This window comes from Nerophis lumbriciformis, linkage group LG33, assembly GCF_033978685.3.
Source record: "Nerophis lumbriciformis linkage group LG33, RoL_Nlum_v2.1, whole genome shotgun sequence".
Classification (NCBI taxonomy): Eukaryota; Metazoa; Chordata; class Actinopteri; order Syngnathiformes; family Syngnathidae; genus Nerophis; species Nerophis lumbriciformis.
In genome coordinates, this window is record NC_084580.2 from 25781199 (window position 1) to 25797129 (window position 15931).

The following is a 15931-nucleotide window of genomic DNA, read 5'->3' on the forward strand; positions in this document are numbered from 1 at the left end:
AACACTCATGAGACATCAGTGCTGGACTGCTTGGTAGGACATGACGTCTCATTTCTCACCTCTTATGTCTCATGTTGCGTTTCTCATGTCTTATCTAATGTTGTATTATTGTCTATCATGTCTCAATTATATCTCATGGATCTTGTCTCATGTCTTATTTCCTATGTTCATCCACCATGTCTTATGTGAGTGTACTGTACTGAGTACTGTAGTGTACTGAGTGTACTACGCAGAGTGCACTAGTGCATGTTGAAGGGATGTCTCCAGGACTAAGCACGAGAGCAGAGGGGTAGCATGTCCAACTGACCTGACTGATGGTGCTCATGGCCCTCATGTAGCTTTCATTGCGTGAGCGGTATTGGGGTGAGGAGAGCAGCGATTTGGGGTCGAGGAGAGTTTTGGGGTCCAGGGTGTCCAGGCTTCTATTGATGGAAACCTCACTCACCGCACGCAGGTAACTGTGGCTCCGGATCTGCAGCTTGGGCGAATGTTCCGACGAGATCCTGAGGGACAGAGCATGCCGTGACAAGTTCAAATACTGCTGTTCTTCTTATTCTCTGGCCGAACGGCTGTGTTCCACAATGAGTGACCAAGACCTGAACTTACTGTAGCGTGGTCATCTCAGTCAGTGATGGCTGTGTGGCTTTCAGGTAGCTGGCGCGTCGTGCTTGCATCTTGGGAGAAGGTTTGGGACTTCCGTCTGAGTCGCTGTCGTCCTCCGTCATGGCTTTGACGTAACTGCCGCTCCTCATCCGCCGACACGGAATGTCCTCCTCCTTCCCCAGGGGGGAGAAGCCACTCCACTCGTCCTGAGGTACCTGGTGACCAGTGCAGGGGGCAGTCAGCATCAGTGCTGTCTGACACCCCAACAACCAACCAACCAACCAAATAACCAAACAACCAACCAACCAAACAACCAAACAACCAACCAACCAACCAACCAACCAACCAACCAAACAACCAACAAACCAACCAGCCAAACACCTAACCAAACAACCAACCAAACAACTAACCAAACAACCACCTAAACAACCAACCAAACAACCAACTCAGCAAGAAACAAACCAACCGACCAACAAACCAAACAACCAACCAAACAAACAACAATCACCCAAACAAACAAACAACCAAACGACCAACCAAACAACCAACCACACAACCAACCAAACAACCAAATAACTAAACAACCAAACAACAAGTCTACCAACCAACCAACCAACCCACCAAACAACTAAACAACCAAACAACCAACCAAACAACTAAACAACCAAAGAACCAACCAACCATCCAAAAAACCAACCAAACAACCGAATAACTAAACAACCAAACAATCAAATAACCAAACAACCAACCAAATAACCAAACAAACAACCAAACAACCAACCAAACAACCGAATAAGTAAACAACTAACCAAAAATAACAATCCTCACACCAAATACCCAACCACTCAACAATGAACCAACAAATCAACAATCGGACAATCAAATCAATCAACCAACCAGCGTAGCATGTGTTATTGATCTTGATAGCATAGCATGTGTTATTGATCTTGATAGCATAGCATGTGTTATTGATCTTGATAGCATAGCATGTGTGATTGATCTTGATAGCATAGCACGTGTGATTGATCTGGTTAGCGTAGCACGTGTTATTGATCTTGTTAGCATAGCACGTGTGATTGATCTTGTTAGCGTAGCACGTGTGATTGATCTTGTTAGCATAGCACGTGCTATTGATCTTGATAGCATAGCACGTGTGATTGATCTTGTTAGCGTAGCACGTGTTATTGATCTTGTTAGCGTAGCACATATGTTATTGGTCTTAAATCCATTGTGAGGGTCTGCTGGGAACGTCTGGCAGAGTCTCCTGTCAGAGGGAGTTTCAATTCCCACCTCCGGAAGATCTTTGAACATGTCACGAGGGAGGCACTGGACATTGAGTCCGAGTGGACCAGGTTTTGTGCCTCTATTGTCGAGGCAGCCGATCGGAGCTGTGGCCGCAAGGTGGTTGGTGCCAGTCGTGGCGGTAATCCCAGAACCCGGTGGGGGATGCCGTCAAGCTGAAGAAAGAGTAGAATCGGGTCCTTTTGGCTCAAGGGACCCCTGAGGCAGCGGACAGGTACCGACGGGCCAAGCGTCAGACATGGGAGTAGTTCTGAACCGCCATCTTCCGCCTCAGGAGGGGAAAGCAGTGCACTGTCAACACCGTGTAAGGTGAGGACGGTGCGCTGCTGACCTCCCGACTCAGGACATTGTAAATCGGTGGAGGGAATACTTCGAAGACCTCCTCAATCCCACCTACATGTCTTCCTATGAGGAAGCAGTGCCTGGGGGATCTGTAGTGGACTCTACTATTTCTAAGACTGAGGTTGCCTAGGTAGTTAAGAAGATTCTCTGTGGCAGGACCACAGGGGTGGATGAGACCCGCCCGGAGTTCCTCAAGGCTCTTCCGTCCACCTTTGACCCCCTTTGAAGCACTACCGCCCACCTTTGACCCCCTTTGAAGCGCTACCGCCCACCTTTTACCCCCTTTGATGCACTGCAACCCACCTTTGACCCCCTTTGATGCACTGCTGCCCACCTTTGACCCCCTTTGATGCATTTCCGCACACCTTTTTACCCCCTTTGACGCACTGCTGCCCACCTTTGACCCACTTTGACACACTTCCGCCCACCTTTGACACACTTTGATGCACTGATGCCCACCATTGACCCCCTTTGACGCACTGCTGCCCACCTTTGACCCCTTTTGACGCACTGCTGCCCACCTTTGACCCCCTTTGATGCACTTCTGCCCACTTTTGACGCACTGCTGCCCACCTTTGACCCACTTTGACACACTGCCACCCACCATTGATCCCCTTTGATGCACTGCTGCCCACCTTTAACCCCCTTTGATGCACTGCTGCCCACCTTTGACGCACTGCTGCCCACCTTTGACTACCTTTGACGCACTCCCGCCCACCTTTGATCCCCTTTGAAGCACAACCGCCCACCTTTTACCCTCTTTGATGCACTGCAGCCCACCTTTGACCCCCTTTGATGCAATTTCCGCACACCTTTGACCCCCTTTGACACACTGCTGCGCATCTTTGACCCCCTTTGACGCACTTCCGCCCACCTTTGACCACTCTGATGCACTCCCGCCCACCTTTGACCACTTTAATGCACTCCCGCCCACCTTTGACCCCCTTTGACACACTGCTGCCCACCTTTGACCATCTTTGACGCACTGCCGCCCATCTTTGACCCCCTTTGACACACTCCCGCCCACCTTTGACTCCCTTTGACGCACTTCCGTCCACCTTTGACGCACTTCCGTCCACCTTTGACCCCTTTTAGCCCCCTGTGACACATTCCCACCCAGCTTTGACCCCCTTTGACGCACTTTCACCCACCTTTGACCCGTTTGATGCACTTCCGCCCACCTTTGACCCTTTTTTACGCAGTGCTGCCCACCTTTGACCCCCTTTGACGCACTGCCGCCCACCAGTGATACCCTTTGACACACTTAAGCCCACCTTTTACCCCCTTTAACGCACCCCCGCCCACCTTTGACCCCCTTTGACGCACTGCTGCCCACCTTTGAGCCCCTTTGACACACTGCTGCCCACCTTTGACGCACCGCTGCCCACCTTTGACCCCCTTTGACGCACTCCCGCCCACCTTTGACCCCCTTTGACACACTGCTGCCCACCTTTGACCTCCTTTGGCGCACTGCCGCCCACCTCTGACCCCTTTTGATGCACACTGCCGCCCACCTTTGACCCCTTTTGACGCACTGCTGCCCACCTTTGACCCCCTTTGACACACTGCTGCCCACCTTTGACGCACTCCTGCCCACCTTTGACCCCCTTTGACGCACTACCGCCCACCTCTGACCACCTTTGACGCATTTACGCCCACCTTTTACCCCCTTTGACGCACTGCTGCCCACCTTTGACCCCCTTTGATGCATTGCTGCCCACCTTTGACCCCCTTTGATGCACTGCTGCCCACCTTAGACCCCCTTTGATGCACTGCTGCCCACCTTTGACCACTTCTGACACACTCCCGCCCACCTTTGACCCCCTTTGACGCACTCCCGCCCACCTTTGACCCCCTTTGACACACTGCTGTCCACCTGTGACCCCCTTTGATGCGCCTCCGCCCACCTTTTAACTCCCTTTGACGCACTGCTGCCCACCTTTGACCCCCATTGACGCAGTGCCGCCCACCTTTGACCCTCTTTGACGCACTTCCGTCCACCTTTGACCCCTTTTATTCCCCTTTGACACACTTCCACCCAGCTTTGACCCCCTTTGACGCACTGCTGCCCACCTTTTACCCCCTTTGATGCACTGCTGCCCACCTTTGACCTCCTTTGACGCACTGCTGCCCACTTTTGACTCCCTTTGACGCACTGCTGCCCACTTTTGACTCCCTTTGACGCACTGCTGCCCACCTTTGACCCCCTTTAATGCACTGCCGCCCACCTTGACCCCCTTTGACGCACTTCCACCCACCTTTCACCCCATTTGACGCACTGCTGCCCACCATTGACCCCCTTTCATGCCCAGCTGCCCACCTTTTAGCCCCCTTTGACACACTTCCACCCACCTTTGACCCCCTTTGACGCACTCCCGCCCACCTTTGACCCCCTTTGACACACTTGTGTACTTGCTAGTACTCTACTTGTTAGTACTCAACTTGCTCGTACTGTACTTGCTAGTACTGTACTTGCTGGTACTCTAATTGCTAGTACTGTACTTGCTAGTACTCTAATTGCTAGTACTGTAGTGTTGGTGGGAGTTGTGAAGAAGTATATTAGCTGCAGCGTGAATTTGACAGACACAAACCAGACACACAGCAGGTGAACTTCACCGCGACTCTGAATAATTACAGTGTGTGCGTGTGTGTGTGTGTGTGTGTGTGTGTGTGTGTGTGTGTGTGTGTGTGTGTGTGTGTGTGTGTGTGTGTGTGTGTGTGTGTGTGTGTGTGTGACGTAAAAGGGAGACAAATGAGCAGCTTGGCTATAAAAAGCAAAATGCGGGGAGAGGAGCAGCTGCAACATCATCATCATCATCATCATCATCATGGTTGTCGCCCACGCAGTCCTCGCTTCCACTGCACACCATCTTAACTTAACTTAACTTAACTCCTCATCTGCACTTGTCGTCTGAGCCTTTCTTTGCTGTGTGTGTGTGTGTGTGTGTGTGTGCGTGTGTGTGTGTGTGTGTGTGTGTGTCGGCGTTTCCTTGGCAACGTCAGCTACAGTAGCATTTTTGCCTCCCCCCACCCCCGTGAGAATCCTGCGAGGGACTGGAGCTGCAGCGTGCTCAAACAACCAGCAGGTGGATAATACTGCATCATCTCTTCCTCCTTCCTTTTTGTATTTTCATATTTTTATTCCTGTTTTTTTGGTGTTGCGCAATAAAGAGGATATAAAGGAGGGGTGTCCAAAGTGCGGCCCCAAGATGGCGAGGAAAAGATGACAGTTTTGATAGTCGGGCCCTCGTAAAAATGTATGGTAAAAAGATGGAATGTGGTAGTAATAATTAATAATGATATAGTTTGAAACCTACTTTTGTGTTTTAATACTGATTATATAGTGTCTAGTAACAGACGTGTCCGCATCACTGCACTTACTGCAAATATTAACAATTACCAAAAATTTCCCCTTTATTAACTACACAAAAGTGTGCATTTTTAACAATTCGGCAAAAATGTCCACTTTATATAAACGAAACAACAATGTCCATTTTTGTTGACTAGATAAAAATGCAAATGTTTTATTTAACTTGACAAAAATTCCCATTTTTATAAACTACATAAAAATGTCAATTATTTTATTAACTTGACAAAAATGTCCACTGTATATAAATGAAACAAAAATGTCGATTTTTATTAATTTGACAAAATGTCCACTTTTAATACACATATATATATATAAATATACAAAAATGTACACAAAAATTTAAATTTATATTAACTTGACAAAATGTCCACTTTTGTCAAGTTAATACAAATTGAAATTTTTGTTTCGTTTATATAAAGTGGACATTTTCGTCAAGTTAATAAAAATGGACATTTTCGTTTTGTTTATATAAAGTGGACATTTTTGTCAAGGTAATTAAAAAAAAAATATTAATATCTAGTTAATAAAAATGGACATTTTGACTAGATAAAAATGTCAAATCTTTATTTAACTTGACAAAAATGTCCAATTTTATTAACTAAATATATATTTTATTTTTTTTATTAACTTGACAAGAATGTCCATTTTTTATTAAATAAACAAAAATGTCCATTTTTATTGACTACATAAAAATTTCAATTTTTTAAATAACTTGACAAAAATGTCCACTTTATATAAATGAAACAAAAACGTCAATTTGTATTAACTTGACAAAATGTCCACTTTATATATATATATATATATATATATATATATATATATATATATATATATATATATATATATATATAAATTTACACAAAAATTTATATGAAGTGGACATTTTTGTCAAGTTAATAAAAAAATTGACATTTTTATGTAGTTAATAAAAATTGACATTTTTGTTTATTTAATAAAAAGTGGACATTTTCGTCAAGTTAATAAAAATTTACATTTTCGTTTTGTTTATATAAAGTGGACATTTTTGTCAAGTTAATTAACATTTTTAAATTAATATCTTGTTAATAAAAATTTACATTTTGACTAGATAAAAATGTCAAATCTTTATTTAACTTGACAAAAATGTCAATTTTTATTAACTAACTATACATTTTACTTTTTTTATTAACTTGACAAGAATGTCCATTTATTACTAAATAAACAAAAATGTCCATTTTTATTGACTACATAAAAATTTCAATTTTTTAAATAACTTGACAATAATGTCCACTTTATATAAATGAAAAAAAATGTCAATTTGTATTAACTTGACAAAATGTCCACTTTATATACACACACACACACGCACACATATATATATATATATATATATATATATATATATATATATATATATATATATATATATATATATATATATATACACAAAAATTGACACAAAAATGTCAATTTTTATTTCGTTTATATAAAGTGGACATTTTTGTCAAGTTAATAAAAAAATTGACATTTTTATGTAGTTAATAAAAAAAACATTTTTGTTTATTTACTAAAAAGTGGACATTTTCCTCAAGTTAATAAAAATGGACATTTTCGTTTTGTTTATATAAAGTGGACATTTTTGTCAAGTTAATTAAAAAAAATTAAACTAATATCTAGTTAATAAAAATTGACATTTTGACTAGATAAAAATGTCAAATCTTTATTCAACTTGACCAAAATTTCCATTTTTATTAACTAACTATACATTTTACTTTTTTATTAACTTGACAAGAATGTCCATTTATTATTAAATAAACAAAAATGTCCATTTTTATTGACTACATAACTTGACAAAAATGTCCACTTTATATGAATGAAACAAAAACGTCAATTTGTATTAACTTGACAAAATGTCCACTTTATATATATATATATATATATATATATATATATATATATATATATATATATATATATATATATATATATATATATATATATATATATATATATATATATATATATATATATATATATACACAAAAATTGACACACAAATGTCAATTTTTATTTCGTTTATATAAAGTGGACATTTTTGTCAAGTTAATAAAAAAAATTGACATTTTTATGTAGTTAATAAAAAAAACATTTTTGTTTATTTACTAAAAAGTGGACATTTTCCTCAAGTTAATAAAAATGGACATTTTCGTTTTGTTAATATAAAGTGGACATTTTTGTCAAGTTAATTAAAAAAATCAAACTAATATCTAGTTAATAAAAATTGACATTTTGACTAGGTAAAAATGTCAAATCTTTATTTAACTTGACAAAAATGTCAAATTTTATTAACTAAATATACATTTTAATTTTTTTATTAACTTGACAAGAATGTCCATTTTTTATTAAATAAACAAAAATGTCCATTTTTATTAACTACATAAAAATTTCGATTTTTTAATTAACTTGACAAAAATGTCCACTTTATATAAATGAAACAAAAACGTCAATTTGTATTAACTTGACAAAATGTCCACTTTATATATATATATATATATATATATATATATATATATATATATATATATATATATATATATATATATATATATATATATATATATATATATATATATATATATATATATATATTTACACAAAAATGTCAATTTTTATTTCGTTTATATAAAGTGGACATTTTTGTCAAGTTAATAAAAAAATTGACATTTTTATGTAGTTAATAAAAATTGATATTTTTGTTTATTTAATAAAAAGTGGACATTTTCGTCAAGTTAATAAAAATTTACATTTTCGTTTTGTTTATATAAAGTGGACAATTTTGTCAAGTTAATTAACATTTTTTAATTAATATCTTGTTAATAGAAATTTACATTTTGACTAGATAAAAATGTCAACTCTTTATTTAACTCGACAAAATGTCCATTTTTATTAACTAAATATACATTTTATTTTATTTTTTAACTTGACAAGAATGTCCATTTATTATTAAATAAACAAAAATGTCCATTTTTATTGACTACATAAAAATTTCAATTTTTTAAATAACTTGACAAAAATGTCCACTTTATATAAATGAAACAAAAACGTCAATTTGTATTAACTTGACAAAATGTCCACTTTATATACACACACACATATATGTGTATATATATATATATATATATATATATATATATATATATATATATATATATGTATACAAAAATGTACACAAAAATGTCCATTTTTATTTCGTTTATATAAAGTGGACATTTTTGTCAAGTTAATAAAAATTTTTTAATTTTTTTGTAGTTAATAAAAATGGACATTTTTGTTTTGTTAATATAAAGTGGACATTTTTGTCAAGTTAATTAAAAAAATTAAACTAATATCTAGTTAATAAAAATTGACATTTTGACTAGATAAAAATGTCAACTCTTTATTTAACTCGACAAAAATGTCCATTTTTATTAACTAAATATACATTTAAAAATTTTTATTAACTTGACAAGAATGTCCATTTTTTATTAAATAAACAAAAATGTCCATTTTTATTAACTACATAAAAATTTAGATTTTTTAAATAACTTGACAAAAATGTCCACTTTATATAAATGAAACAAAAACGTCAATTTGTATTAACTTGACAAAATGTCCACTTTATATATACACACACACACACACACACACACACATATATATATATATATATATATATATATATATATATATATATATATATATATATATATATATATATATATATATAAATTTACACAAAAATGTCAATTTTTATTTCGTTTATATAAAGTGGACATTTTTTTCAAGTTATTAAAAAATTTGACATTTTTATGTAGTTAATAAAAATGGACATTTTCGTTTTGTTTATATAAAGTGGACATTTTTGTCAAGTTAATTAAAAAAATTAAATTAATATCTAGTTAATAAAAATTGACATTTTGACTAGATAAAAATGTCAACTCTTTATTTAACTCGACAAAAATGTCCATTTTAATTAACTAAATATACATTTTAATTTTTTTATTAACTTGACAAGAATGTCCATTTATTATTAAATAAACAAAAATGTCAATTTTTATTGACTACATAACTTGACAAAAATGTCCACTTTATATGAATGAAACAAAAACGTCAATTTGTATTAACTTGACAAAATGTCCACTTTATATACACACACACACACACATATATATATATATATACACACAAAAATTTACACAAAAATGTCAATTTTTATTTCGTTTATATAAAGTGGACATTTTTGTCAAGTTAATAAAAAAATTGACATTTTTATGTAGTTAATAAAAAAAAAATTTTTGTTTATTTACTAAAAAGTGGAAATTTTCCTCAAGTTAATAAAAATGGACATTTTCGTTTTGTTTATATAAAGTGGACATTTTTGTCAAGTTAATTAAAAAAAATTAAACTAATATCTAGTTAATAAAAATTGACATTTTGACTAGATAAAAATGTCAAATCTTTATTTAACTTGACAAAAATGTCAATTTTTATTAACTAGATATACATTTTACTTTTTTATTAACTTGACAAGAATGTCCATTTATTATTAAATAAACAAAAATGTCAATTTTTATTGACTACATAACTTGACAAAAATGTCCACTTTATATGAATGAAACAAAAACGTCAATTTGTATTAACTTGACAAAATGTCCACTTTATATACACACACACACACACACACATATATATATATATATATACACAAAAATTGACACAAAAATGTCCATTTTTATTTCGTTTATATAAAGTGGACATTTTTGTCAAGTTAATAAAAAAATTGACATTTTTATGTAGTTAATAAAAAAAACATTTTTGTTTATTTACTAAAAAGTGGACATTTTCCTCAAGTTAATAAAAATGGACATTTTCGTTTTGTTTATATAATGTGGACATTTTTGTCAAGTTAATTAAAAAAATTAAACTAATATCTAGTTAATAAAAATTGACATTTTGACTAGATAAAAATGTCAACTCTTTATTTAACTCGACAAAAATGTCAAATTTTATTAACTAAATATACATTTTAATTTTTTTATTAACTTGACAAGAATGTCCATTTTTTTATTAAATAAACAAAAATGTCAATTTTTATTAACTACATAAAAATTTCGATTTTTTAATTAACTTGACAAAAATGTCCACTTTATATAAATGAAACAAAAACGTCAATTTGTATTAACTTGACAAAATGTCCACTTTATATACACACACACATATATGTATATATATATGTATACAAAAATGTACACAAAAATGTCAATTTTTATTTCGTTTATATAAAGTGGACATTTTTGTCAAGTTAATAAAAAAAATTGACATTTTTATGTAGTTAATAAAAATGGACATTTTTGTTTATTTAATAAAAAGTGGACATTTTCGTCAAGTTAATAAAAATTGACATTTTTGTCAAGTTAATTAAAAAGATTAAATTAATATCTAGTTAATAAAAATTGACATTTTGACTAGATAAAAATGTCAAATCTTTTTTTAACTTGACAAGAATGTCCATTTTTTATTAAATAAACACAAATGTCCATTTTTATTAACTACATAAAAATTTCAATTTTTTAATTAACTTGACAAAAATGTCCATATATATAAATGAAACAAAAACGTCAATTTGTATTAACTTGACAAAATGTCCTCTTCATATACACACACACACACATATATATATATATATATATATATATATATATATATATATATATATATATATATATACACAAAAATTGACACAAAAATGTCAATTTTTATTTCGTTTATATAAAGTGGACATTTTTGTCAAGTTATTAAAAAAATTGACATTTTTATGTAATTAATAAAAATTGACATTTTTGTTTATTTAATAAAAAGTGGACATTTTCGTCAAGTTAATAAAAATGGACATTTTCGTTTTGTTTATATAAAGTGGACATTTTTGTCAAGATAATTAAACATTTTTAATTAATATCTAGTTAATGAAAAATTGACATTTTGACTAGATAAAAATGTCAACTCTTTATTTAACTCGACAAAAATGTCAATTTTTATTAACTAAATATACATTTTAATTTTTTTATTAACTTGACAAGAATGTCCATTTTTAATTAAATAAACAAAAATGTCCATTTTTATTAACTACATAAAAATTTCAATTTTTTTAATTAACTTGACAAAAATGTCCACTTTATATAAATGAAACAAAAACGTCAATTTGTATTAACTTGACAAAATGTCCACTTTATATACACACACACATATATATATATATATATATATATATATATGTATACAAAAATGTACACAAAAATGTCAATTTTTATTTCGTTTATATAAAGTGGACATTTTTGTCAAGTTAATAAAAAAAATTGACATTTTTATGTAGTTAATAAAAATTGACATTTTTGTTTATTTAATAAAAAGTGGACATTTTCGTCAAGTTAATAAAAATGGACATTTTCGTTTTGTTTATATAAAGTGGACATTTTTGTCAAGTTAATTAAAAAAATTAAATTGATATCTAGTTAATAAAAATGGACATTTTGACTAGATAAAAATGTCAAATCTTTATTTACTCGACGAAAATGTCAATTTTTATATTAACTTGACAAGAATGTCCACTTTATATACACACACACACATGAAAAATGTCCACTTTTTATTAAATAAACAAAAATGTCAATTTTTATTAACTACATAAAAATGTCAATTTTTTATTAACTTGACAAAAATGTCCACTTTATATAAACGAAATAAAAATGGACATTTAAAAAAAAAAAGTATATATATATATATATATATATATATATATATATATATATATATATATATATATATATAATATATATATATATATATATATATATATATATATATATATATATATATATATATATATATATATATATATATATATATATATACATTTTTTTTTTAAATGTCCATTTTTATTTCGTTTATATAAAGTGGACATTTTTGTCAAGTTAATAAAAAATTGACATTTTTATGTAGTTAATAAAAATTGACATTTTTGTTTATTTAATAAAAAGTGGACATTTTTGTCAATCCATCCATCCATTTTCTACCGCTTATTCCCTTTTGGGGTCGCGGGGGGCGCTGGAGCCTATCTCAGCTACAATCGGGCGGAAGGCGGGGTACACCCTGGACAAGTCGCCACCTCATCGCATTTTTGTCAAGTTAATTAAAAAAATTAAATTAATATCTAGTTAATAAAAATGGACATTTTGACTAGATAAAAATGTAAAATCTTTATTCAACTCTACAAAAATGTCCATTTTTATTAACTAGATATAAATAAAAAAATTTGTATTAACTTGACAAGAATGTCCACTTTTTTTTAACTACATAAAAATGTCAATTATATATATATATATATATATATATATATATACTCATTTATATTGTTTTTGTCTTTTGATCAAAGCTTACTCTCCAAGTGGGTGTCTTTTGTGATTGATACTGTATTACTGCCTTTGCCAACATTTAATCAAAACATTCCCGATCACATAGAGTCTGTTTTTCTCATCCCTCCTTCTCTGTCTTCACCAGAATTAAGGTTCTTGAAGTTTCTCTCATGTCCTCTCATTTTTGTCTAATTATTAAAAATGGGATATTTTTGTCGAGTTATTTAAAAATAGATATTTTTATCTACTTAATAGAAAATTGAGATTTTTAGTGTACTTTATAAAAAGTGGATATTTTTGTCCTGCTAATAAAAAGTGGATATTTTTGTCGCGATAATAAAAAAAGGGGATATTTTTGTCTCGTTAATAAAAATTGTAGATTTTTAGTCTAGTTCATCAAAAGTGACATTGTTGTCTAGTTAATAAAAATCTGGATCTGTTTGTCTAGTTAATGAAAAAATGCAAATTTTTGTCTAGTCGTTTAAACATTTTTGTCTAAATAATTAAAAGTTTATATTTTTGTCAAGTTATTTAAAATATCAAATTTTTGTCAAGTTAATACACATGGAAAGCTTTTGTCAGGTTAAAAAAAAGTGGACATTTGTGGTAAATGTGGTAAAGTTGAATGATGCTAAACACGTTTGTTACTGGATACTTTGGAGACATTGTATATAAACAACTTGAATTATTTGATAATTGTTTGTAATGTTTTATTGTTCAATGATTATTACCTATGTTTAGCTTGTGTGCTATTGTATGCTTGTCTGTTGTGTAGCTGCTAGCATGTTTACCTTTTGTAAATGACTTTAGTTAAATAGGAAGACATTCAGATGTTAACTTTGCACAAGTAAACACTCTGCAGAACTGCTTGTATCGCACATGATATCACACACAAGTAAACACTCTGCAGGACTGCTTGTATCGCACATTATATCACACAAGAGTAAACACTCTGCAGGACTGCTTGCATCGCACATGATATCACACACAAGTAAACACTCTGCAGAACTGCTTGCATCGCACATGATATCACACACAAGTAAACACTCTGCAGGACTGCTTGTATCGCACATTATATCACACAAGAGTAAACACTCTGCAGAACTGCTTGTATCGCACATGATGTCACACAAGTAAACACACTGCAGGACTGCTTGTATCGCACATGATGTCACACGTAAACACACTGCAGGACTGCTTGTATCGCACATGATGTCACACAAGTAAACACACTGCAGGACTGCTTGTATCGCACATAATATCCCACACAAGTAAACACTGTGCAGGCTGCTTGTATCGCACATGATATCACACACAAGTAAACACACTGCAGGACTTCTTGTATCGCACATGATATCACATACAAGTAAACACGCAGCAGGACTGCTTGTATCGCATATGATGTCACACACAAGTAAACACTTTGCAGGACTGCTTGTATCGCCCATGATATCGTACACAAGTAAACACTCTGTAGGACTGCTTGTATCACACATGATATCACACACAAGTAAACACGCTGGCAGGGCTGCTTGTATCGCATATGATATCACACACAAGTAAACACACTGCAGGACTTCTTGTATCGCACATGATATCACATACAAGTAAACACACTGCAGAACTGTTTGTATCGCACATGATATCACACACAAGTAAACACGCAGCAGGACTGCTTGTATCGCATATGATATCACACACAAGTAAACACTCTGCAGGACTGCTTGTATCGCACATGATATCGTACACAAGTAAACACTCTGTAGGACTGCTTGTATCACACATGATATCACACACAAGTAAACACGCTGGCAGGGCTGCTTGTATCGCATATGATATCACACACAAGTAAACACTCTGCAGGACTGCTTGTATTGCACATGATATCACACACAAGTAAACACGCTGGCAGGACTGCTTGTATCGCATATGATATCACACACAAGTAAACACTCTGCAGGACTGCTTGTATTGCACATGATATCACACACAAGTAAACACTGTGTAGGACTGCTTGTATCGCACATGATATCACTCACAAGTCAACACGCTGGCAGGACTGCTTGTATCGCACATGATATCACACACAAGTAAACACTGTGCAGGACTGCTTGTATTGCACACAAGTAAACACTGTGCAGGACTGCTTGTATCGCAGATGATATCACACACAAGTAAACACTGTGCAAGACTGCTTGTATCACACATGATATCACACACAAGTAAACACTGCAGGACTGCTTGTATTGCACATGATATCACACACAAGTAAACACTCTGGAGGACTGCTTGTATCGCACATGATGTCACACTAGTAAACACACTGCAGGACTGCTTGTATCACACATGATATCACACACAAGTAAACACTCTGCAGGGCTGCTTGTATCGCACATGATATCACACACAAGTAAACACACTGCAGGACTGCTTGGATCGCATATGATAACGCATACAAGCAAACACTGTGCAGGACTGCTGGTATCACACATGATATCACACACAAGTAAACACTCTAAAGAACTGCTTGTATTACACATGATGTCGCAAAAGTAAACACACTGTAAGACTGCTTATATCGCACATGATATCACACACAAGTAAACACTCTGCAGGACTGCTTGTATCGCACATTATATCACACACAAGTAAACACACTGTAAGACTGCTTATATCGCACATGATATCACACACAAGTAAACACTCTGCAGGACTGCTTGTATCGCACATTATATCACACACAAGTAAACACTCTGCAGGACTGCTTGTATCAAACATGATATCACACACAAGTAGACACTCTGCAGGACTGCTTGTATTGCACATGATATCACACACAAGTAAACACTCTGCAGGACTGCTTGTATCGCACATGATATCACACACA

General features: G+C 33.8%; 1 protein-coding gene across 1 annotated transcript in view; it reads right to left on the minus strand.

The window, feature by feature from the left end:
• Positions 1–15931, minus strand: part of dlgap1a (discs, large (Drosophila) homolog-associated protein 1a) — an 81608-nt gene that overhangs the window by 32108 nt on the left and 33569 nt on the right. The window contains exons 3-4 of the mRNA XM_061928298.2: positions 607–818; positions 308–503 (exon numbers count right to left, since the gene is read on the minus strand). Coding sequence (XP_061784282.1) covers positions 308–503; positions 607–818 — 408 coding nt within the window. The remainder of the gene's footprint in view (positions 1–307; positions 504–606; positions 819–15931) is intronic.